The 25,884-nt window shown below is 38.0% G+C and overlaps 3 protein-coding genes and 2 long non-coding RNA genes across 6 annotated transcripts; all 5 read left to right on the top strand.

The window, feature by feature from the left end:
• The first annotated feature begins 1,459 nt into the window (after positions 1–1,459).
• On the top strand, positions 1,460–2,884 carry LOC110882414. Its single transcript, XM_022130442.1, has 3 exons — positions 1,460–2,001; positions 2,152–2,578; positions 2,624–2,884. The coding sequence occupies exons 1-3, from the start codon at positions 1,460–1,462 to the stop codon at positions 2,882–2,884; spliced, it is 1,230 nt and encodes a 409-aa protein (XP_021986134.1).
• Positions 2,885–5,500: 2,616 nt separating this feature from the next.
• LOC110882452 lies at positions 5,501–9,032 on the top strand. The gene is made up of 3 exons (XR_002560098.2): positions 5,501–6,994; positions 7,825–7,901; positions 8,873–9,032. It is a non-coding gene; the product is annotated as an uncharacterized LOC110882452 (long non-coding RNA).
• A 59-nt stretch (positions 9,033–9,091) lies between these two features.
• LOC110882451 lies at positions 9,092–15,226 on the top strand. The gene is made up of 3 exons (XR_002560097.2): positions 9,092–13,024; positions 13,854–13,930; positions 14,901–15,226. It is a non-coding gene; the product is annotated as an uncharacterized LOC110882451 (long non-coding RNA).
• A 2,373-nt stretch (positions 15,227–17,599) lies between these two features.
• Positions 17,600–17,914, top strand: LOC110882412 (protein FAM98B-like). Its single transcript, XM_022130441.1, has one exon. It carries the CDS (start codon positions 17,600–17,602, stop codon positions 17,912–17,914), a length of 315 nt encoding a protein of 104 aa, XP_021986133.1.
• A 4,202-nt stretch (positions 17,915–22,116) lies between these two features.
• LOC110885602 (gamma-glutamylcyclotransferase 2-3) lies at positions 22,117–25,029 on the top strand. 2 transcript variants are annotated; one of them, XM_022133303.2, is made up of 9 exons: positions 22,117–22,268; positions 22,600–22,722; positions 22,794–22,870; positions 23,233–23,286; positions 23,971–24,027; positions 24,126–24,169; positions 24,260–24,328; positions 24,440–24,519; positions 24,770–25,029. In XM_022133303.2, the coding sequence occupies exons 2-9, from the start codon at positions 22,611–22,613 to the stop codon at positions 24,841–24,843; spliced, it is 567 nt and encodes a 188-aa protein (XP_021988995.1). In that variant the 5' UTR covers positions 22,117–22,268; positions 22,600–22,610; the 3' UTR covers positions 24,844–25,029. The 2 variants fall into 2 exon arrangements, with proteins under 2 accessions (XP_021988995.1, XP_021988996.1); XM_022133304.2 differs by lacking the exon at positions 22,600–22,722 and having other exon boundaries at positions 22,154–22,268; positions 22,756–22,870; positions 24,770–24,985.
• The last annotated feature ends 855 nt before the right edge of the window (positions 25,030–25,884 follow it).

Consider the following 25,884-nt stretch of genomic DNA (forward strand, 5'->3'; position numbering starts at 1 on the left):
TATACTCACGTCTGGTAACTAAACGCGTTAACAAAACTTTGAACTCACCAGCGTCGTCTGACACACTTGTCTGCATGCTTGCAGGTCGTTAGATTTCTGATTATCGACCTGCTATCTGGGAGTGCTGGAGTGGTCATGGATCGAGACTCTTGGATACTTGCTTTATTGATTATGAACTCATGTTTCGAAGCAATTAACTTACAGTTTACATTATGCTTCCGCTAGATATTTATTTTGGTTTGAAACTCATGTCTTGGAATTATATTTTGAAATAAATGGATTGTTTTACTTAAAATATTATGCGTAGTTCAATGTGATTGGTGGCTTGGATCCTGGTACGTCACACATCCCGCGGTGCTCCCGCGTGTGGTATTTTGGGGGTGTGACAGTTTGGTATCAGAGCCAGTGGTTATAGTGAACTAGGTTTTAAAACGTTTTTGTAAAACCAGACTATAACCGAACACCTTCGAAAATCAATCATGACACTCAGCTCCAGATTGCAAGGTTCGTCTTCTGTTTACTTTATGCATTACTTGTTTAGTAGTCACACACTCATAGCTTGCATGAAACAACATACTAGATACTATGATGACTTGATAGCATGACACTACTCCTCGACTCTTGTGAATTGTAATCCTGTGATACCTTCTGTTTTGTTATTTGAATGCGGGGGAAACTTCTAGCGCAAGTTAAGAGGCGTTGAGATAAGCATGCAAATTGCCTTATTATTATGGGTGCACACTTAATAATAACGTGAGGTGCATGTAAGTCCCAGTGAGGCTTAACGAGCGTGAGAAGGGTTCTGCCCTATTATGTGTAAACTTGGTAGTTCGTAGATATCAACGTGATACTCGACTTTCACCTCACTTCGACTCCTAAACTGGTTCATTTCCATATATAGAATCATGAGTGGACGAGGACACGGACGTGGTAACATCAACATGACTCAAGCTAAGTTAACAAATCTGATAAACACACGTGTGGCTGAGGCTTTGGCAGCCTACCAAGCTGGTACGAACTGTACCAAATACTTTTAATCCCATGTCGTGTACACAACTCTTACTTCTGTGTGGTATTTTTTTTCTTTCATTCAGCGCATCCGAACAACCAGCCTGCGTGTACGTTCAAGATGTTCATGGATTGCAAGCCACAGACCTTCAATGGGACTAAAGGGGCTGTAGGACTCCTGCGATGGTTTGAGAAGGCAGAGTCGGTATTTGCTATGTGTAACTGTCCTGCTGGGGACAGGGTGAAGTATGCTACGGGCACACTCGAGGATGGTGCCCTGACATGGTGGAATGCCCAGGTTCAGCTATTGGGTATCGAGGCGGCGAACGCCACCACTTGGGACGACTTGGAAAACGAGTATTATGACCTGAAATTGGTGGGATCTGAGGTCGAAGCATATGTGAAGCGGTCGTATGAGTTGGCGGACATGTGCCTGAATTTGTCCCGACCAATGTCTCGAAGAATTGAGTTGTTTATCAAGGGATTACCCCCACGAGTGAAGGGTTTGGTTACTGCAGAAAATCTCAACAACTTGACGCAAATTGTTCGTTTGACTCACAAGATCGTTGATCAAGAAGTGGAGAGTAATTCACTGCCACCACGTATTTCTACTACTGCTACTACTGCCACTACCCCCGCCACTGACAGCAAGCGTAAGTGGAACGATGTGGACAAGGCGTCCAACTCAGTACAATCTCAGAAAAGGCCAGACAACAACAACAACAACCGCAGTTTCAGTCAGTCGTCTTCAGTCAATCAAGGCCAAGGCAGTAATCAGAATCAGGGTTCTTATGTTGGGAAGAAGCCACAATGCAGCAAGTGTGGTTATCATCATTACGGGCAGTGCGTCCGGGCCTGCCGTAGATGCGAGAAAGTGGGCCATGAGGCCAAGGACTGTAGAGCCCCACAGCCAAAACATCAGCAGCAGCAAAATCAGCAGTATCAGCGACAACAAAGGCAGCAACCTCAGCAGAATCAGGGTTTCAAGAAAGGGTGCTATCAGTGTGGGGATGAGGGCCACTTTAAGCGGGATTGCCCTCAGTTGAACCAGAACGCCAACGACAACAACCGCCAGAATAACAACAACAATGCCGGAAACAACAACAACAATGGAAACAATGGGGGCAATGGTGCTCGTGGAAGAGTATTCACGATCGGGGCTGGGGATGCTAGGAACGACGGCAATGTCGTAACTGGTACGTATTCTGTGAACAATCTTATTGCTTCTGTGTTATTTGATTCCGGTGCCGATTGGAGTTATATGTCCCTAGAGTTTTGTGAGCGACAAGGGTTAACTGCCACACCTTTAGAAATTAAGCAAGTAGTGGAATTAGCTTATGGTAAAATGATAGAGGCTTCGCATGTCCTTTTTGGGTGTAAACTAGATCTCGTGGGTCAAGTGTTTGACATTGATCTCCTTCCTGTTACCCTCGGTAGTTTCGATATAGTGGTTGGTATGGATTGGCTATCTAAACACCAAGCTGAGATTCTGTGTAAGGAAAAGATCGTGCGTATCCCTACACCTGAAGGAGAGCCATTGATGGTTCAGGGGCATCGTAGTGGTGCGATGGTTGGTATTATTTCAGCTATGCAAGCACAGAAATGTCTATGAAAGGGGTATCCTTCTATTTTGGCACTTGTTACGGATACTCCGTCAGGGGAAAGAAAGATCGAGGATCTGCCAGTGGTACGTGAATTCGCCGATGTATTCCCTGAGGAGCTTCCTGGTTTACCCCCTCATCGCCAAGTAGAATTTCAGATCGAACTTGCACCAGGAGTAGCTCCAATTGCTCGTGCTGCTTACCGTTTAGCACCTGGTGAATTGCAAGAACTGTCTAACCAGCTGCAAGAGTTGTTAGACAGAGGCTTTATTTGACCCAGTTCTTCGCCTTGGGGAGCCCCAGTTTTGTTTGTAAAGAAGAAAGATGGGTCCTTTCGCATGTGCATTGATTATCGAGAACTCAACAAGGTGACCATCAAGAACCGTTATCCATTGCCACGTATCGACGACTTGTTTGACCAGTTGCAAGGGTCAAGTTTTTATTCAAAGATCAACTTAAGATCGGGCTATCATCAGGTGAGAGTCCGAGAGGAGGATGTTCCGAAAACGGCGTTTCGAACGCGCTATAGGCACTATGAGTTTTTAGTTATGCCGTTTGGAATGACGAATGCACCAGCGGTCTTCATGGATCTCATGAACCGTGTATGCAAGCCGTACCTCGACGATTTCGTTATAGTGTTCATAGATGACATTTTAATCTACTCGAAGAGCAAGGAAGATCACGAGCGACATCTGCGTCTTATCCTGGAGCTCTTGAGGAAGGAGCAGCTTTACGCGAAGTTTTCTAAGTGTGATTTCTGGATTCGAGAAGTACACTTTCTTGGGCATATTGTCAACGAGTTGGGAATACATGTGGATCCTGCCAAGATCGATGCTATTAGGAATTGGGCAGCACCAAAGAATCCTTCGGAGGTGCGACAATTCCTGGGTCTTGCAGGGTACTATCGTCGATTTATTCAGGATTTCTCGAAGATCGCTCAACCTCTTACCTCCTTGACACAGAAGAACGTTGCTTATTCTTGGGGAACGAAACAGGAGGACGCTTTACAGCTTTTGAAACAGAAATTATGCAGCGCACCGATCTTGTCTTTACCAGAGGGTACCGAAGATTTTGTGGTTTATTGTGATGCATCGATCCAGGGTCTCGGTTGCGTGTTGATGCAACGCGAGAAGGTGATAGCCTATGCTTCTCGACAGTTGAAGGTACACGAGAAGAACTATACGACTCACGACTTGGAGTTAGGAGCTGTGATATTTGCGTTGAAGATTTGGAGGCATTATCTGTACGGTACCAAATGCACCATCTACACCGATCACAGAAGCCTTCAACATATCTTCGACCAGAAGGAATTGAATATGCGACAACGTCAATGGGTTGAGCTACTGAATGATTACGAATGTGCCATCAAGTACCATCCGGGAAAAGCGAATGTCGTGGCTGACGCCCTCAGTCGAAAGGATACTACACCTAAGCGTATGCGGGCATTACAACTCACCATTCAATCTAGTCTTCCTTCTCAGATACGAGATGCTCAGGTAGAAGCGTTGAAACCAGAAAACGTCAGAGCTGAAGCCTTACGCGGCTCAAGACAACGGCTAGAACAAAAGGGAGACGGCGCCTACTACGTAACCGGACGCATCTGGGTCCCACTCTATGGCAACCTACGAGAACTTGTAATGGAGGAGGCACATAAGTCACGCTACTCAGTACATCCTGGTTCGGATAAGATGTACCACGACTTGAAGACTACGTATTGGTGGCCTAGCATGAAAGCTCACATAGCCACTTACGTTAGCAAATGTTTGACTTGTGCTAAAGTCAAAGCGGAGCATCAGAAGCCCTCGGGTCTACCTCAGCAGCCAGAGATACCCACGTGGAAGTGGGAGCAGATCGCCATGGATTTCGTTACAGGGTTACCGAGGACTCAGGCTGGAAACGATACTATTTGGGTGATTGTTGATCGTCTCACAAAGTCAGCGCATTTTCTGGCAATCAAGGAAACGGATAAGTTTTCTCAGTTGGCAGCAGTCTATCTTAAGGAGGTGGTTTCTAGGCACGGGGTGCCAACTTCTATCATTTCAGATCGAGATCCGCGTTTTACTTCTGAATTATGGCAGTCAATGCACAAATCGTTCGGTTCACAACTCGATATGAGTACTGCTTATCACCCACAGACGGATGGTCAGAGCGAGCGCACCATTCAGACACTTGAAGATATGCTGCGGGCATGTGTGATTGATTTTGGGAAAGGATGGGAGAAACACTTGCCGTTGATAGAGTTCTCCTACAACAACAGCTACCACACTAGTATTCAGGCAGCTCCGTTCGAAGCATTGTACGAGCGAAAATGTTGTTCTCCTCTCTGTTGGGCTGAAGTGGGTGACAGTCAGATCAAAGGCCCTGAGCTGGTACTTGAAACTTCCGAAACGATTGTTCAGATCAGAAACCGTATGGCCGCAGCGCGCGACCGCCAGAAAAGCTACGCTGACAAGCGTAGGAAACCTTTGGAATTCGAACTTAATGATCGCGTTATGTTGAAAGTATCCCCCTGGAAGGGTGTGGTGCGTTTTGGAAAACGTGGCAAGTTAAACCCTCGTTATGTTGGGCCATTCAAAATTCTGGAGCGAATTGGTAAGGTGGCCTACCGGTTAGAGTTACCTGCTGAGTTGGGCAACGTCCATAATGTGTTCCATGTGTCGCAGTTAAAGAAGTGTTTGGCTGATGAAACCCTGGTCGTACCATTTCGAGAGCTGAAGATAAACGACAAGTTGCAGTTTGTCGAAGAACCAATTGAGATTATGGATCGGGAGGTTAAGGTTTGCAAGTATAGTCGTATTCCAATTGTAAGAGTTCGTTGGAACTCACGACGTGGACCAGAGTTCACGTGGGAACGCGAAGATCAGATGAAGCTTAAGTATCCACATTTGTTCTGTGACAACCTGTAATTAACGGCCTTCTAATTTCGCGATTAACAAACGTTTAGGTGATAACAAATAATGTTAAGACACGAATTAGCTTAATTAGGCTATTGGAATGCCTAGGAACGCTAATCAGATGTTACAATGCGCATATGAGGATTTTCGGGAAAACTGCGTAACGTTAAACGATAACGAACTGATGTCGTACAAAAGACTGGCCATGCAGACAAATACAAATTTTATACGTATAATTTAAACTTATGAATGTGGTTTTGTGAAAACATCACGCTTTCGAATGTTACAAAACGCAAACGTGAACGAAAAACGCGACCGAAGGAACGCACCGGCAACGAAACAAAAGCACCGGACTCGAGTTACGACCCAATATTAATATATTATGATATATTTAACTTCGTTTTCAAAATTTATTATCCGTATTTGAAAACGGATCGCAAAACGGACACGAAACGACGAACGACACAGTTTATGCGTTTTTAACGCAACCGACAAAAATACGCGTCAAACATCGCCTCCCGATGCTCTTTTACATATTTTTGATCTTAAAAAGGGTAGTATTAGGTATTTTCATTGCGCAAGTTGTAAATTATATTTACAATATGCGGTTAGCGCGGCACGAATAATAGGTAAATATATTTTATACATCGGACACGTTCATAAATAATTTTATGAGATTATATGCACAAGTTTATTTTCTTTTATGCATTAATATTCCATGATCTTTCGTATTCTTTATTTTTTTATACGCACCCTCGTATTTTCAAAGATTTCTAGATCACGATCACGCACATATGGTTATTTAAACGTATAAAATATACATACTTTGACATGTATATATATCAAAATCATATGTTTATTTTTTTATATAGAACTTCACAAAAAAAAAAAAAAAAGAGTTCCACGCCAAATTTGTATATCCTCGAAAACGCTTGTTTTTGTCGAAACCGAAATCGAACTGACGTTAAACATGCGTTCGTACATGAAACCATCCAAAAACATTTTTCTAGCTGAATTCTAATTTTGCCAAGTTGGTTAGAGCATATTACTTCTTCTTCTTTTTTTTTTTTTTTTTTTGAGATAAACATTTTTATGATTTTCCTTGATGGCTGAGTGACATACTTGCCAAAGTTGGACTTTTATATCCAAAGCATGGTAATATCAATACTCATGACATCCTATACCATATTTTCTTTATCTCATGACCATCCGATCACATCATCATCATTACATATATTCATGCCATACACATTAATTTTTATTATACATTCCTTGATATATTTGGTGGATTTTGTCAAACCAACTCCTCCTGGACCCATACCCATCGACCATACCCTATTAATTGTGCTTCATCCTTATCATTTAAACACAAGACCATTTCATTCTATTTTCCACTCTCCAAAACCAAAAACAAGAGCACACACACAAGCCACAAATTGAATTTCAAGATTCAAGGTCAAGCTTCAAACCGTTCATGCCTTGTTTGTTTTTGTAAGTAAAACCCTCTACAAACAAACTTATGTTTTCACTAAATTATCATGTATACGTTCACCCAACTTAGGTGTTTTATGGTTAAACTATATTTTGGTCGTATGAAACCCTAGCATAAAAACTTGTATAATATGGATATATTTGTATAAACTTAATTTTGATGGTAGTTTTGAAAAAAATACTATCAAGGCTATTTTTGCAAATACGGGAGTAATATTTTGTATAAATTTATTAAGAGGAAATGTACATGTAAAATATGAAGACGTATATTTTTACACACGTATCAAGGTCATTTCAATTACTACGCAAATATAAAATTCAATGGAAATTGTTATGTAAGAATATAAGTATATATACTTTTCTACATAAAACTTTTAACTTAAATAAAAATTGGACAAAAGTGTATATTTATTCCTCGGGTGGATTTGTATAGGGTCATTTAGTGGTAAAACATGATTGTCCATATGAGATTATTTGTTTCTTAAAAAAAATAAATATTTATTATATTTATTTGGAAAGCTATTGTGTTGGTTCTCGGGTCATAACGAGTCATAGTTTTATACACCCGACCACGACTATTAAAGTTGGTTACTAACACGGCCACACGGGTCATAATTTAGTGCACTGTATATAGTAATACATTTTTATTCAAAATACAAATATACTTTCAAGAAACGCAAACATATCACCAATGGTTCGCGATGATTCAAACGTTCATATTATTTCTTTAATGATTCACAACAAGTCTAGTTAGTTGGGTGAACTTGGCACATAACCAACTTGCATGCTTGTAACATTGTATAGATCTTAAGATGTCCTTTATGCTTTAGGGCACGAGTAGATCATTTCATGTAGACACGGACTTTGCTATTTGCTATTTGCTTTGCCACATTTGTTTGCACATCAGGTGAGTTCATAACCCCCACTTTTTACTGTTTTACATTTATATAAATGTTTTCGGGGGTGGAAAGACATGCAAGTTTTTGCAAAAGAAAACACTATTTCGATGAACGAAAACACATATTTATAAACCATATTGCAAATGAATTTCAACGAACTCGAACGATTTACGAAAGGTTTATACTAAACATACCGGTTTTAAAAAAAACAAACGCGTATTTTCACAAACGTGCATGATTTTCATGACTAGTGACAGGAATGTCCTAGTTACTACAACGGGACTGGGTTGTTCTGCGTACGAACAACGAGACAACCCAATGGGTTTATGCCCCCCTTTTTCTTTTGAAATACATATTAACTAGGGTATGATTAAGCTATGGAATGAACTCTTGGATCACGTGCGAATAGGCGCTAACTTAGGCACCATTAATCCTTTTAAGGACCACGGAACAGGGGGTAGATCTATCGGGTACGGGCGAGCCCCACTCACGGTCCTTGTGCGGCCAGTTAGAGTGCTTTTGTGTCCCTGTCGAAGTGAATCGACACTTAAATCGTCTACCGGGTTGAGTGCTTCCTATGTCGGCACACATATTAATGTCTTAGCTACACATTAATGATCAACATGTTCATAGACGCATTACATACCTACTTATAACTGAACTTTCAAATGTTTTTAAGATTCATTTGATGTAAACTCACAAATACATGGATTTACAAACTTTGGTAACGTTTTTCAAATTATACCTAAGTGAGAGGACGCGCTGATCCTGCTTACAAAGGTTCGTTTGGGCTCGGCCCACTCTCTCTCTCGTGCAATGCACAAAGACTATTGTGGGCTAGACTCACAGTTTTTCATATATCATGCCAAGAAAATAATTTTACTATATTTTCTTAACAACTTTAAAACCGGTTATCTTTTCAAAACAAACTATGAGCTCGCTCAACTTTATCTTGACTTTTTCGCATGTTCTTTCTCAGGTTGCATTTTCAAAACTATGGAACGGTTGGAATAGGAGAACCCATGGGAATTCGAGTACTTAGCAGGCATTCATTGTTTAGAAGTCTTAGCTTATTGCTTCCGCTGTGCAATGAAGATACCGGTCCAGTCACGCCAGCTCTGATTTTTCGGGGTGTGACAGATTGGTATCAGAGCTATAGGTTTCAGCAAATTAGGTTTCTGTAGAGGTACCTAGGCTTTAACCTCACTTTCCTTTGGTGACTTAGATTATTAAGACTTGAATACACACAGAACGCCTAGGACTCGAATATGGGTTCCAACCGTTGCCAAAACAATGAGTCAACTGTTTTGGTTTTATACATATACAAATGTTGTGTCGATACACAGTACACGAAACAATTACACACATAAAGTAAGACTTTGAGAGTTGTGGTAACACACATTTAGGACCTTTGGAAAACTTATGACGAAATTCATTAAAGGTCCTCACGTAGGAACGGTGATTATTAACTCACGCAAATGCCCTTATATTATATCGTCTATGCTATCTTAATTACCCAAGTAGGTAATCTACGTGGAATGACACGCTATTGCACAACTATACGTGAAACTTAAACTATACGTCAGCAGACGTCGAAGTACATCACACACGACTTTCAAGGCAAGGCCTTTGGAAAACATGATTGGGCATGACAACAACGATGCTAATCCCGTCAGCGGCAGAACTACGGATCGAAATGCGGCAAATTGCCAAGTGACCCTGCAATTGACACGAATCACGCTGAGGTACGTTTAACTGGGATTTCACAACAATCTATACTTACTCTAAGGAGACTCACAATTGTTGGCGCTGCAAAGGAAGTTACACGTCTTCGCATTCCCCCTACTTTATTAATGGCGACTGCACTATGTTCGACATTCCATGGAAATGTCAACTAACAAACGACTATCACACGAAGTCCAGGTAAAGTCCTTAAATTTCTTTTGTTGAAATTTCAACTTCTTGCATATAGTGAGTAGATTTTTGCATTTCTACTCCCCCTAATAGCCATTGCATCACGAAAATTTTATTTCATGATAACGAACACTTAATTGCTTCATTCTTGACAAATTCATATGTTACACATGCGTTGTTCGTTACGCATGTGGCTTCGCTCGAAATTGTTGCTTTATCAACGTTCAATAATGTTTCGCTATGTCGAATTTTACATTGTGATTTGGATGACCGTATTATTGCAAAACGTTGACTCTTTGATATCGGGTCAACGAACTCGTTAAAACTCATTTCCTTTCAAGCTACATACATGTTTTTTTTTTTTTTTTTTTTTGTAACCATGTCAAAATTTTCTTGTTGATACATGCTTCCATTGTTGGATGGTGCTTAAACCAAGTTCAATTGTTTGAACTTGCTCGTAATATATATTCGATTCAAGATTCCATATGATGGATTGAGGCCATCATATTCGAAATAATCCCAACAAGCACCTCATTTGCTTTGAACCATAACAGGCTTCTTGGTCTTCGACTTCATTGAATCGTTTCTTTGATCACGATCACCTTGTGGTGGCGTATTTCACAAGTTTGAAGCTTGCGCTAATCTCGTTGCTCACATCATGTACGGATTTAATTATTTATTTATTTGTTTAATTATATTAAATCCGCCTTGTTGATTTATCGTATGAAATCAGTCTTAATACAATTGTGTGTTAAGACAATGGTACACAAGTTCATGTCATATTTCGGTGTGCCTCTTAACGGTTCTTTCAGCATCGATCAAACATTTTGTGATATTTATTGCTCTTTCATTTTCGATCGAAAAACGTTATTTATTTGTTTCATTTTCAATCGAAAATCCTATGAGATTTGTTTGAAACAAACATTCAGATATATTCGTTGAACCTTCATTTGATTTCAAACACGGTGATATTTGTTTGGTCACTGCTATTATTGAATTATTTCAATCACTACGACACCTTGTGGTGTCAGTATAAATTTGTAGCTTGGGCTAATCATGATCGAGCGTTTCATGTAAAACACAGGTGATACTTGTTCGATCACCGATATTATTGAATTATTTCATTCGCTACGACACCTTGAGGTGTCGGTATAAACTCGTAGCTTGTGCTAATCACGATCATTTGTTTCATGCAAAACAACATATACTTTTTCGTTTGACGCATCGTTTAAATAGTCTTAATGCAATTATGTATTAAGACGATGATACACCAGGTTCGGTTGTATTTCGTTTCGGTGTATCCTTGCAACTCAACAATGTCAACACCTTGATTTTATCTTATTCATTTATTGGTTCGATAGTTGACAATCATTTTTTATGATTCTACTTATTTGAGTTTGTTGAATTCGAGCTTCACTTATACAACAACCAACGCTAGATTCCATTGGTAGTAAATTCTATTGTTTCAAAAATTGATTTGCAGTTAGTGAACGTTCATTTGGAATTCCACTGGTTGAATTTCCTCTTTTGTTGAACCCCGTAAACTTGGTCGCATTGGTGATATTATCACTACGCTTGTCCTCACATTTACGTAATCTGAATAAGTCTTGCTTTGATTACGCGGTTATTCACTTTGGCATTGTTCGGACTTACCTGCGAACGGCACAACTCTGAGAAGATAACATAGTCTAAATTTCGAGGACGAAATTTCTGCAACAGGGGGAGAATGTGACAACCTGTAATTAACGGCCTTCTAATTTCGCGATTAACAAACGTTTAGGTGATAACAAATAATGTTTAAGACACGAATTAGCTTAATTAGGCTATTGGAATGCCTAGGAACGCTAATCAGATGTTACAATGCGCATATGAGGATTTTCGGGAAAACTGAGTAACGTTAAACGATAACGAACTGATGTCGTACAAAAGACTGGCCATGCAGACAAATACAAATTTTATACGTATAATTTAAACTTATGAATGTGGTTTTGTGAAAACATCACGCTTTCGAATGTTACAAAACGCAAACGTGAACGAAAAACGCGACCGAAGGAACGCACCGGCAACGAAACAAAAGCACCGGACTCGAGTTACGACCCAATATTAATATATTATGATATATTTAACTTCATTTTCAAAATTTATTATCCGTATTTGAAAACGGATCGCAAAACGGACACCAAACGACGAACGACACAGTTTATGCGTTTTTAACGCAACCGACAAAAATACGCGTCAAACATCGCCTCCCGATGCTCTTTTACATATTTTTGATCTTAAAAAGGGTAGTATTAGGTATTTTCATTGCGCAAGTTGTAAATTATATTTACAATATGCGGTTAGCGCGGCACGAATAATAGGTAAATATATTTTATACATCGGACACGTTCATAAATAATTTTATGAGATTATATGCACAAGTTTATTTTCTTTTATGCATTAATATTCCATGATCTTTCGTATTCTTTATTTTTTTATACGCACCCTCGTATTTTCAAAGATTTCTAGATCACGATCACGCACATATGGTTATTTAAACGTATAAAATATACATACTTTGACATGTATATATATCAAAATCATATGTTTATTTTTTTATATAGAACTTCACAAAAAAAAAAAAAAAGAGTTCCACGCCAAATTTGTATATCCTCGAAAACGCTTGTTTTTGTCGAAACCGAAATCGAACTGACGTTAAACATGCGTTCGTACATGAAACCATCCAAAAACATTTTTCTAGCTGAATTCTAATTTTGCCAAGTTGGTTAGAGCATATTACTTCTTCTTCTTTTTTTTTTTTTTTGAGATAAACCTTTTTATGATTTTCCTTGATGGCTGAGTGACATACTTGCCAAAGTTGGACTTTTATATCCAAAGCATGGTAATATCAATACTCATGACATCCTATACCATATTTTCTTTATCTCATGACCATCCGATCACATCATCATCATTACATATATTCATGCCATACACATTAATTTTTATTATACATTCCTTGATATATTTGGTGGATTTTGTCAAACCAACTCCTCCTGGACCCATACCCATCGACCATACCCTATTAATTGTGCTTCATCCTTATCATTTAAACACAAGACCATTTCATTCTATTTTCCACTCTCCAAAACCAAAAACAAGAGCACACACACAAGCCACAAATTGAATTTCAAGATTCAAGGTCAAGCTTCAAACCGTTCATGCCTTGTTTGTTTTCGTAAGTAAAACCCTCTACAAACAAACTTATGTTTTCACTAAATTATCATGTATACGTTCACCCAACTTAGGTGTTTTATGGTTAAACTATATGTTGGTCGTATGAAACCCTAGCATAAAAACTTGTATAATATGGATATATTTGTATAAACTTAATTTTGATGGTAGTTTTGAAAAAAATACTATCAAGGCTATTTTTGCAAATACGGGAGTAATATTTTGTATAAATTTATTAAGAGGAAATGTACATGTAAAATATGAAGACGTATATTTTTACACACGTATCAAGGTCATTTCAATTACTACGCAAATATAAAATTCAATGGAAATTGTTATGTAAGAATATAAGTATATATACTTTTCTACATAAAACTTTTAACTTAAATAAAAATTGGACAAAAGTGTATATTTATTCCTCGGGTGGATTTGTATAGGGTCATTTAGTGGTAAAACATGATTGTCCATATGAGATTATTTGTTTCTTAAAAAAATAAATATTTATTATATTTATTTGGAAAGCTATTGTGTTGGTTCTCGGGTCATAACGAGTCATAGTTTTATACACCCGACCACGACTATTAAAGTTGGTTACTAACACGGCCACACGGGTCATAATTTAGTGCACTGTATATAGTAATACATTTTTATTCAAAATACAAATATACTTTCAAGAAACGCAAACATATCACCAATGGTTCGCGATGATTCAAACGTTCATATTATTTCTTTAATGATTCACAACAAGTCTAGTTAGTTGGGTGAACTTGGCACATAACCAACTTGCATGCTTGTAACATTGTATAGATCTTAAGATGTCCTTTATGCTTTAGGGCACGAGTAGATCATTTCATGTAGACACGGACTTTGCTATTTGCTATTTGCTTTGCCACATTTGTTTGCACATCAGGTGAGTTCATAACCCCCACTTTTTACTGTTTTACATTTATATAAATGTTTTCGGGGGTGGAAAGACATGCAAGTTTTTGCAAAAGAAAACACTATTTCGATGAACGAAAACACATATTTATAAACCATATTGCAAATGCATTTCAACGAACTCGAACGATTTACGAAAGGTTTATACTAAACATACCGGTTTTAAAAAAACAAACGCGTATTTTCACAAACGTGCATGATTTTCATGACTAGTGACAGGAATGTCCTAGTTACTACAACGGGACTGGGTTGTTCTGCGTACGAACAACGAGACAACCCAATGGGTTTATGCCCCCCTTTTTCTTTTGAAATACATATTAACTAGGGTATGATTAAGCTATGGAATGAACTCTTGGATCACGTGCGAATAGGCGCTAACTTAGGCACCATTAATCCTTTTAAGGACCACGGAACAGGGGGTAGATCTATCGGGTACGGGCGAGCCCCACTCACGGTCCTTGTGCGGCCACTTAGAGTGCTTTTGTGTCCCTGTCGAAGTGAATCGACACTTAAATCGTCTACCGGGTTGAGTGCTTCCTATGTCGGCACACATATTAATGTCTTAGCTACACATTAATAATCAACATGTTCATAGACGCATTACATACCTACTTATAACTGAACTTTCAAATGTTTTTAAGATTCATTTGATGTAAACTCACAAATACATGGATTTACAAACTTTGGTAACGTTTTTCAAATTATACCTAAGTGAGAGGACGCGCTGATCCTGCTTACAAAGGTTCGTTTGGGCTCGGCCCACTCTCTCTCTCGTGCAATGCACAAAGACTATTGTGGGCTAGACTCACAGTTTTTCATATATCATGCCAAGAAAATAATTTTACTATATTTTCTTAACAACTTTAAAACCGGTTATCTTTTCAAAACAAACTATGAGCTCGCTCAACTGTATGTTGACTTTTTCGCATGTTCTTTCTCAGGTTGCATTTTCAAAACTATGGAACGGTTGGAATAGGAGAACCCATGGGAATTCGAGTACTTAGCAGGCGTTCATTGTTTAGAAGTCTTAGCTTATTGCTTCCGCTGTGCAATGAAGATACTGGTCAAGTCACGCCAGCTCTGATTTTTCGGGGTGTGACATGTTCCCCAAGGACAAGACCAAGCCTAGCAAATCTAAACCTAACGCAACTAGTGAATTTCGGGACGAAATTCCCTTTCAAGTTGGGGATGATGTGGCACCCGCAGAAAATCGACAGTCATCATCTTAATTCATTACTTCACTCCCCTACGATTACTTGGCAAATTTCGGGACGAAATTTCTTTCAAGTTGGGGATGATGTGACAACTTGCATTTTTAGACTTCTTTGATATATTAATGTATCCCGTATAAACGTTATGTGGTCATGTAATGTGGTTACTAGAATGATAAGGGTCGATTGTTACTTGATTGTGTGTATTTATATATGTATATGTATATAAGACCCGGTCGCACAAGGTGTGCTTAATCGCACAACCTCCTCATTGCACAACTTGTATAGTGGGCTAGTCCACGACCCAATATGAAAGCCACGGATGGGTTCTGGCCCATGCCTTTTGTACGCATACACTTAGGGGTACGTGTGTGACTTCTTTCATAATTCCCTCATAACACAACACACGAACCCTAATATTCTCCCCTCCCCTTGAGTTCGACGGCAGCTATCATCATCACATTCGAAGCACTTTGATCTCTTACTCTAGGCACTCTTCATCGCTTGTATGTGTTGATTAATGTTCATGGATATGAATCTTGTATGGATCTAGGGTTTGTTAGAATTCTATTGATTGTGTAATCAAGTGATGTTGATATTTAGGTTACATGATAATAGACCTTTTGATGGAACTATCACTATAACAAACCGCTGAATGTTATGAATGTGTGGATGATAATGAAAATAGGTAATGTAGGGTTCACCGAGATAATTGTGCATAGGCCCGAATCGATCGAGAATGGGGGGCATAAACTGTTGATAATGTTGTTCATGATCAGGCTTAGGTAAATTAAAGTAACATGTTGATTGGTCTCGTAGTTGATAAACGGCAATGAATAGGGTTTTTGAATGATTGTTTTAATATTGTGAATCTAGAAGTGTAACTGACTTTGATTCATGATTGGGTTGGGGCAGTTGTGAAATTATGTTTACTAAATTTAAGGGAAACAGTTGACTAGATCCAATCACATAAGATCAGTCGCACAAGTGGTATTAGATCGTACAAAGGATCCCAATCGCACAAAACATAGGAGATTGCACGAGCCATGTCAGTCGCACAAGTCCTAATGGGCTTGTGTGTGAATCGCACAAGGAAGCCCAATTGTGCTATCGGATGGGCTTGAGTCCCATCTGGAACACTGGCCTGGTTACAGTCGCACAAGCTGGCCCAGTCGCACAAGCTGGACCAGTCACGCAAATAAGGTCCAGTCGCACAAGCCAGATGGGCCGCACAAGTTATTTGGGCCCAGACTTGTTTGGACTGTGAACGAATTGTGCGATTCGGATTCACGCTCATTGGGCCGTAAATATTGAACAGTTAAATGATTTGGTTGAACTTTAGTCATGTGAATGTGATCTGTTTATACTCTTACTATGTGTAATGAACTATGCAACATTGTGTGATGCGTGCAATATGTTACTATGGAACTCAGTGTATATGAAACTAACGAGTCACGATAATTATACTAGGCTTTGATTGACTAAGTGAAAACAAGTAAATTATCATACCGAGCAAACCAAGGTGAGTTCACTGCTCTTTTCTAAGCATGCGTCCCGGTGGTTTGGGACATCTGGTAAACGTTCCGGGAAGGAATGCTGGGTAAACTATTAAACTGGGATGTTGGTTATTAAACTCAGTATCTATCATATAAGACCCCATACATCTACCGTGTTGCTGAGAAGGCAACGAGGTATTTAGTTGATAGCGCTATTAGGATTGGCACCCTCACACCGTACCGAGAAGGGCGGGCGTGAACTAAGTACCTTGACCACTTGACCAATGCTTTGATAGAGGCATTGGGGTTTGGGCAAACACATCTAGTAGCCACATATGGTAATCGAGTTAATAACATCATCAAATCAAATCATTGAACTGTTTTATACTCACGTCTGGTAACTAAACGCGTTAACAAAACTTTGAACTCACCAGCGTCGTCTGACACACTTGTCTGCATGCTTGCAGGTTGTTAGATTTCTGATTATGGACCTGCTATCTGGGAGTGCTGGAGTGGTCATGGATCGAGACTCTTCGATACTTGCTTTATTGATTGTGAACTCATGTTTCGAAGCAATTAACTTACAGTTTACATTATGCTTCCGCTGGATATTTATTTTGGTTTGAAACTCATGTCTTGGAATTATATTTTGAAATAAATGGATTGTTTTACTTAAAATATTATGCGTAGTTCAATGTGATTGGTGGCTTGGATCCTGGTACGTCACACATCCCGCGGTGCTCCCGCTTGTGGTATTTTGGGGGTGTGACAGCGGTCGTGGTCGGGGTGGCGGTTGTCGGTGGTTGCGGGTGGCGGCGCTGGTGGTCGATGGTGGTGGCGACGACGACGGTGGGTGATGGTGGTCGACGGTAGCGGGAGGTGGCCGCGGAGGATGGTGGTGGTGGCTGGAAAAGGGTAGAGGTAGTAGTTGGGATGACGGTGGTCAGTGGTGGCGGGTGGCGGCGATGGTGGTCGATGGTGGTGGCGACGGGTGGTAGTGGCGGCGATGATGATGGGTGGTGGTGGTCGACGGTAGCGGGTGGTGGCAGCGAAGGATGGTGGTGGTGGTCGGCGGAGGGTGGCGGTAGTGGTCGGGGTGGCGGTGGTTTGCGATGGCGGGTGGCAGCGATGGTAGTCGATGGCGGTGGCGGTGGGCGGCGGTGGCGGCGGAGGACAGTGGTGGTGGTCGGCGGAGGTTGGTGGCTGGTGGTGATGACGGTAGGTGGTTGTGGTAGATGGTGGAGGTGATGAGCGGTGTTTGTGACGTAGGCTGAGAGATGGAATGGAATGGAAAAAAACAGGGGGAGTGGATGGAATGAATTTGAGGGAATTGAATGACTTATGTAATGGGTGATTCTATTACGTTGACCAACCAAACACACTTTTTTTCATTTCCTCGCAATAGTTCATTCCATTTCATCACCCATTCCTTTATACCAAACACTACCTTAATACATATGTGTGATGTCGGCAGGGTAGTGGTGGAGATGTGAGACGAGGATTTCAAACTAAAGAAACAAAAACTAATCGAAACAGGTTTGGTTGTTGGTTTAATAAATTTTAGACCTGTTTGAACAAAAAAAAAACCAATACCAAATTATGTTTTTTTAGTTTTGTAATTTAGCCAAAACAAACTACAACTTTAGCACATTGTTATTTAGCAAAACCTAATTTAAAACAAATAATGGTTATCGGTTTGTTTGATCGGAATCGATAAAGGTTCGAATTTGGTTTTCGGTTTAGTTTTGAACTACATAAATTCACTTTAATACTAAACGAGACTGAATAAATTGAAAACTGATGAAACACCTATTCTAAAAGTTATTTTATAACTATGCTTATTTTAATATAAAAATAATAACAAGACATGCGTTACCAATGAAATACTAGATTGAACGGATCGTTCTAAGTAGGGATGAGCAAATCAGATCCGGTACCGAACCGGTACCAGTAGGGGTGAGCAGAAAACCGATATAACTGAACCATAACCGAAATAACCGACAAAATCGAACCGAGAAAATCGAACCGAAACAAAAACCGACGGTTCGGTTTTCGGATTTTTAATAACCGAAAATTTCGGTTCGGTTTTCGGATAACCATTTTCAATAACCGAAAAAAACCGAACCGAACCGAAATGAAAAAAAATGTATTTTTATGTTTACGTTTAAGTGTTTAATCCATGCTATTAGAAATAATTAATTTTATTCTTGAATATTAAGTATTATTGTTATGGGTGAAATTCTGAACCCATATCCTGGATAATATCTTAAATTGTATCTTGATTATATGATAAATGTTCATGCCCGAGATGCTGACTCAGGATATTGGTAACATCCTGATAAGGTATCATGAGGATCACTAACGGAAAATGTGCAGGAGTACGAGTCCAACCTTGCAACGTTCATGAAGACCTTTTCCCCTGAAGACTCGGTCCAAGTGGTTCGAAGAAAGACGTTGAGACCGCTTTACTTGGTCTCCAACATTAACTAAAGAATATTCGATGGCATCCCCCATTTGTAGGAGATTTTGTTTTCATTTCTTAGCTATAAATAAACGGATATATCAGATCGAATAGGACACAACACTCACTGCTCTCGAACACTTCTACTCTCTCGCAACTCTCACTTTCTGAAAAAGCATTGTAACACTTAGTAGCGATCTGATCAATGTCTTGCACTGTATCCTGAGATTTGAAGTAATAAGAAGAACAAGGCAGCTGCGATTGTCAGCTCCCCCGAGGTTTTGTGACGACGATCTAGATTGATCAAGGGCTTTCCTCGTACATCTCGTGTCACCCTTTACTTTTTGCTCATTGTTTGATTATAGATATAGCTCAATATCCTGAGCTATATCCTGAACACTGTTTTTGCAAACAACCAACTCAGCATATTTTCGATACACATTCTTAGCACACTACCTCACTTAACTAATTTGATCACTAAATTGCTTAGGTAATTTTTGACCAAAACACTTATAATAAAAACATTAAGATGTTTATTTATAATTGAGATTATTTATTTATTGCGTATAACAAATAACAAAATGTAATATAAAAATTAAACAATGTTCAAAGTATTATAAAAGAAAAAGTCCTAATAAAAACTTTAAAGAAATATAAAAATAGATTAGAAGGTTAGGTTTATGTAAACATTTTAGTTAAAAAGATTAAGTACAATAACTTAAATGTAACCATACAAGAAACATTCTTAAATTTTGAATTATACTTTTTATTTTTGAATCTTACTTACTTTTGTTTCAAAAACCAAAATAACCGAAAAACCAAACCGAACCGTGTAAAAACCGAAAAAACCGAAACCGAACGGTTTTGAAAAACCGAAAACCGATATTTCGGTTTCGGTTTTGATTTTGCCCAAAAACCATACCTAACCGTGCACACCCCTAGTTGTGAGTGGAGGAAAGAAAAAAAGTAATGATAAAAGTATAAAAAGTATTATTTAATTGAAAAAAATAATGAAAATGTTGTGATTTTTAATGTAATATAGAATAAAAATGGTGAAAGGGATGTGAATGCTCTTATTTTGCATACATCATCTTCGTCATAAAACATTTACCAATGTTCTATTTTATTACATAAATAAATTTATCAAAAAAATTATCTTTAAAACGTAATGAGCTAGGTGATTGTATGGATTATGATACAATTATTCATTCTCGGTATACTGGGAAATGTAAAAAAGATCAAACACTCAAAGTCGTTGTTCTTCTAAAAAAACCTACCACCGCAGGTATTGTAAGTTTTTTAATCATCCACGAGTTTTATTTTTTAAAGAGTTAAATGCCCGGATAGTCCCTGTGGTTTGCCCTTTTTCACCTTTAGTCCCTAACTTTTTAAAATTACAGTTATAGTCCCTAACTTTTCAATTTTCGTTCCCGGATAGTCCATGAAACGGATGAAGTTTAGTTTTTGGTGTTAACTAAGTGCGAAATGACTAGAATGCCCTTAATGTAAAACAAAATAAATTAATTAAGTATTATATATATTATACTTGTGGGGCCCACTTCCTATAAAATAAATTAACCCATCCTTACCCCCACCAATCTCTCTTCTATCTCTCTGTTTCTTTGCTCAAATCTATTTCTTACCATCAAACAACAACCATCAATAACCACCATGGCTTCATCGGGTAAAGATATTTGATTGTCACATGTGGATTATATTCCGGCATAAACAATGACCCCCGTTTCACCGGTGTGTGAAATCCGGTTAAATTTTTTTTGTTCCGACAACAATTACTACAAATCGAAGGAGTATTATGTTCCCTCCAGTCATAATCATAGCGAAATCTGCATTAATCTGGTTATATAAACCCACTTTATACTTGCAATTCACTCTATTTTTTTCTTTGGTACCAAATACACAGTCAATTCTCGATAATGGCGGAGCGGTGTGGACGAAGGGGTACGGTGGTGTGTGAAATTTGATTTGCCTTTCACTGATTTGATTCTGAATATGAAATTATGACCATTTTCAGTTTATCAGTTTATGATTGATGAACTTCATAGAAAATAAATAATATATTTGGATCAGAGATTTCATCAGCCTGTTTTTTTTAATTATTATGGAATGATTCCGGCGAATCTGATGTTAGTCTCGTTTCAAGGTACAACGGAGCTCAGTTCGACAGTAAGGGTCTGAGTGAAACTTTCTGCGTTACGTCGGAGATCGGAATTCCGTCAGCTCCGATGAGCCTATAATCGACAGAGCTGGTAAGTGTGTGTCCAGTGGAGGCAAAGAAATAAAACCCAAGGAATCAAAAGCCACTGTGCATATAGATCTTTATCAATACTACTATCAAAGCTATGGGTGCCATATTATTATGTATATTAGAATTCAGATTTCATAAACTGAAATAGAGTTTAAGAAGTATGAAAATTGGTTTTAAAATGATGCTCAATTAGCTTCATTTAGATATAGTTTGTGTGGTTCTTTTTGTGAGGATTTATGGTGGTGGTAGTGAAAGGTGGAGGTGGTGGTGGTGGTTAAAGGTGGATGGTGGTCGCAGTGAAAGGTGGAGATGGTGGTGGTGGTGAAAGGTGAGGAAGATGAAGTGGTGGGGTGGGTGGTGGCCCACAAAAATCTTTAAATATTAATTATATTTATTTTAATTTTTTAGTTATTAATTTAACAGTAAGGGCATGTTAGTAATTTCACATCCACTTAACAACAAAAACTAATCCCCATCCACGCCAGGGATTATCCGGGAACGAAATTGCAAAAGTTGGGGACTATAGCTGTAATTTTAGAAAGTTAGGGACTAAAGGTGAAAAAAGGGCAAACCACATGGACTATCTAGACACTTTTCTTTTTTTAAAATATAATGTAACACATAACTAAACTTAAAATTTTTTAACTAGGTTAGTGCTAAAGGAGCTAAAGTGTAATGTTTTTACTGAAGAAAGGACTGTTAAAAGGGTATCGATTCGAAAGGATGAAAAATGTAATTACTCTGAAGTAAATGAAAGATAGATAAAGAGGACGGCTTTTGTTGAGGATGGGCGTTAGTAAATGAGTTTGATTTGAGTAGAACGTGGTTTTGGATCTCACATTTGTTGTACCTCGGCAAACCCTCGTCGAGCACAGGTAAACCCTTGATTTCAGTTAAATCATCATCATCATCTGTTTCGATCAATATGATTTCATTTGATGTTCCTTTTGGTTCTACCTGATTTTTAATTACTATCAAAATCATCTTTTATCAACATAAGTCAATTGCTGTAGGCCATGCTTATCATTTACGCATTGCTCTTCTTTGATGCTAAATTTGATTGTTCTAACTCAAAAAGTAGTATTTTGTTTTGATAATATAATAGGAAATTAATTATAGCACATAGTTTTGAATGTAGTAATAACAGGGGAGTTATTCAAAACCAACCAGTGTATATTGCTTTAAATTAGTTTTATCACGTGTCAGCCGGGCATCTAATGGCGGCGATGTGGGTATTCGGGTACGGTTCTCTCATCTGGAAAGCAGGATTTCACTATGATGACCGCCTTGTTGGTTTCATCAAAGACTATCGTCGTGTCTTCTATCAAGGTAGGTACTTGACATTACTACTGCTTTTTGCAGCGTTCGGTTATAAGTTAGTTATGCCTATGATATGGTAGGAAGTACCGACCACAGAGGCACTCCAGAGTATCCAGGAAGAACTGTAACTTTGGAACCTGCACCCGGGGAGCTTTGTGTAAGTCCCCTCTTATTTTTCCTTTGTTTGGACTTAGGTTAGCTTTACTATAAATAAACCAACAAATCATCAAGCATTCAAGCTAGGGTACTTTTGAAAGTAGCAGCCTTCATTCCAAACAACACTTGCAGTGGAAGATACCTCTTTTCCAAACATATGTATTTGTTAGAAAACCAACTTATTTGGTGATGAAGCCAGCCCTTTGCTTCATGTAATCCACTCCAAAAGTACAACAAATATCATGGGAAATAAAGTTGGTTAAAGTTATTTGGTAGGTAACACAATTGGTAATCTACATGATGTAATATTTTCTAAATTATGCAGTTGCATTATAACTTTGTATTGACTTATTATTATTATAGTGGGGCGTTGCCTACAAGGTGTCGAGGAAGGAAGATCAAGAAGTTGCATTAACGGTATTCATTGCTATCTAATTCTGAAATTTGTATGTTCCTACTGCTATTAAATCTTAATATCAGGGCATACACGTGAATGCAAACTCTCTATTATTTATACCTGACATACACATACAGTTTAATAAAGTCATACTAAAATCAAATCTTATCAAGACATTGGAAAACATGTATGGACAATTCAAGACAAAAATAGCTTGAAGGTTCTACACACACTGCCATTCATATTCATCTTCTTTGTATATAAATTATAATTTGATTTTTCACTGATGTCAGATGGAGGTTATCTTGCCTGCTAATGCGATTAAGTTTCCTATTCATAAAAACAGTTCTTTTTTTTTTTCTCTTATTTAATTCTGAAACGGCCGAGAATGTGAAGTTTACATTGCTAAGTCACTAAGTCATCTTTCATAATCTTATACAAATCTCAAAGTAACCTCATAATCATTTTCAGTTGCTTTATACTTTGGTATGTTTCGATTGAAATAAATGACGTTCGACAACTTTATATATAGTGAAATAAATATGTTTTTTGGAATTCATTGCATACTAAACATTTATGTGATTTAAATATTCAATGGCAATTTTTGTGCTTTAGACTTGCACTTGAACCTGTACCTTGTTAATAATTTATTTACTTACTTACGCACATGCAATATATTAATACGTGACAATTTCTTCTTTCAGTATCTAGAAGTGAGGGAGAAGCAGTATGACAAGAAGGAGTATGTTGATTTCTTCACTGTATGTTTTTAATTTTAAAGTGAACATTTATTGATGGTTATAGATAGAGAGAGATATGTTTCTCCTCATAATATAAACATTGATGAATGCGATTGCAGAAAGAGACGGGGGGTTCATCAGCGGCTGTTACGGGGGTAATGGTGTAAGTGAATCCCGGCCATTAAATAGCAGTAGGTGGTTGAGATGATAACATAACATAACATAACTGGTAGGGTGGTGGGTGTATGTCCAGATATATAGCATCTCCGGATAAGGCCAATATCAACTACTTGGGACCCGCTTCAGTTGAAGAGATAGCCAAGTATGTATTCATTCTCTTAACTTGATCTACATTGATTCAACTGATGATATGTAGTGAAATAGAATACAACATATCAACTCTTTTAGGCTTTGATTGATCAATTATTTTCAGGCAAATTGTTCACGCAGAAGGGCCCTCTGGACCCAACCGAGACTACCTTTTCAACCTTGAAAAGACGCTGCTACAAATGGGTAAAAAGATCCCTCCTGTTAACTTCATTCTATGAGTGGGTCTCAAAACACCGACTTTTAAACGGGTCAAAGTGGCTACTTCTTTTTATAAAAGAAAAATCTTAAAAAATTAAAACACAGATTTTTTGATTGGTCAAAGCATTTTTGACCCATTTCCTGTTTTGGTCAACTACTTTAGTTTTACATGTTTGACTTGTTAAGATATAACATACAACTTAAATTCACTCATTTTTACATCTCCCGTGTGTAGGATGCAAGGATGAACATGTTATGAAGATTGCAGATGAAGCAAGAAAATTGATCCAAGGAGCGAATTCCAGTTAATATAATTAGTTAAATAATCGATTCATATTGTTGAGCATCACTTCACATTCTCAAACAATATCATTCTTGTTATCAATGAATTGCATGTATAAGTGATCAAGAAACTCCCTACTTATTATATATTCTTTTCTGCTAAAAACTATAATGAGCCAGAATTTGGGCCCAAAAGTTAACTACTTTAACTTAAACCCATTTGCTATGTAGTTATTATCGCGATATATCGGTTATTGGGTTCCTTAGTGAGATATCGGTGTAAAATATCGGTCAAGATTTTTCCGATATCAGTACCTTTCTTCTTAGTTCTAGCGTTCTTTCAATTATTAGTGTTTTAAGTCTTAATTGTTAGTGTTAAATGATAGTGTGATAAGTCTTACTCCCTACTTGCTATAATTGTTAGTGTTTTGCAAGTTGCAAAAGATTAATTTGTTAATGATAGAAGAGTCTACTGAATTGTTAGTGTTAAATTGCTATATATATAAATTTAGCATGATATTAAAATTGACCGATATCCGATTTTTTTACTAGATTAACTGCTTAGCCTATTTGACTAAGCAATTTAATCCATTAGTTAGGCTTAATGGTTTATTTAATTAATTAAGCTTATTTGATTAAAAATTGAAAATAATATTTAAATCACAAATAAAATATTATATATATATATATATATATATATATATCATACTTAGTAAATCTCACCAATAGCAAAGTAAAGGTAGGGTCTAAGGAGGGTAAGATATAGACAACATTACCTCTACCCCGAAGGAATAGAGAGGCTCCTTCTAGTGAGATCCCCGGCTCATAATATATATATATATATATAGGTAGAGGATCCTATACATTAATCCAGAAGTGTGAGAAGTGTATTATAACACTATATAACACCATATAAACACCATGTAACACCATATAACACCATATAACTCTATGTAACACTATATAACACTATATAGCAAATATAACACTATATTTTGTCGGATAGCATGTCTATGATAGATGTATAGTGTTATATATTGTTATCTAATGTTACATGGTGTTATATGG

The sequence above is a fragment of the Helianthus annuus genome, chromosome 10, assembly GCF_002127325.2.
Source record: "Helianthus annuus cultivar XRQ/B chromosome 10, HanXRQr2.0-SUNRISE, whole genome shotgun sequence".
In the NCBI taxonomy this organism is placed as follows: Eukaryota; Viridiplantae; Streptophyta; class Magnoliopsida; order Asterales; family Asteraceae; genus Helianthus; species Helianthus annuus.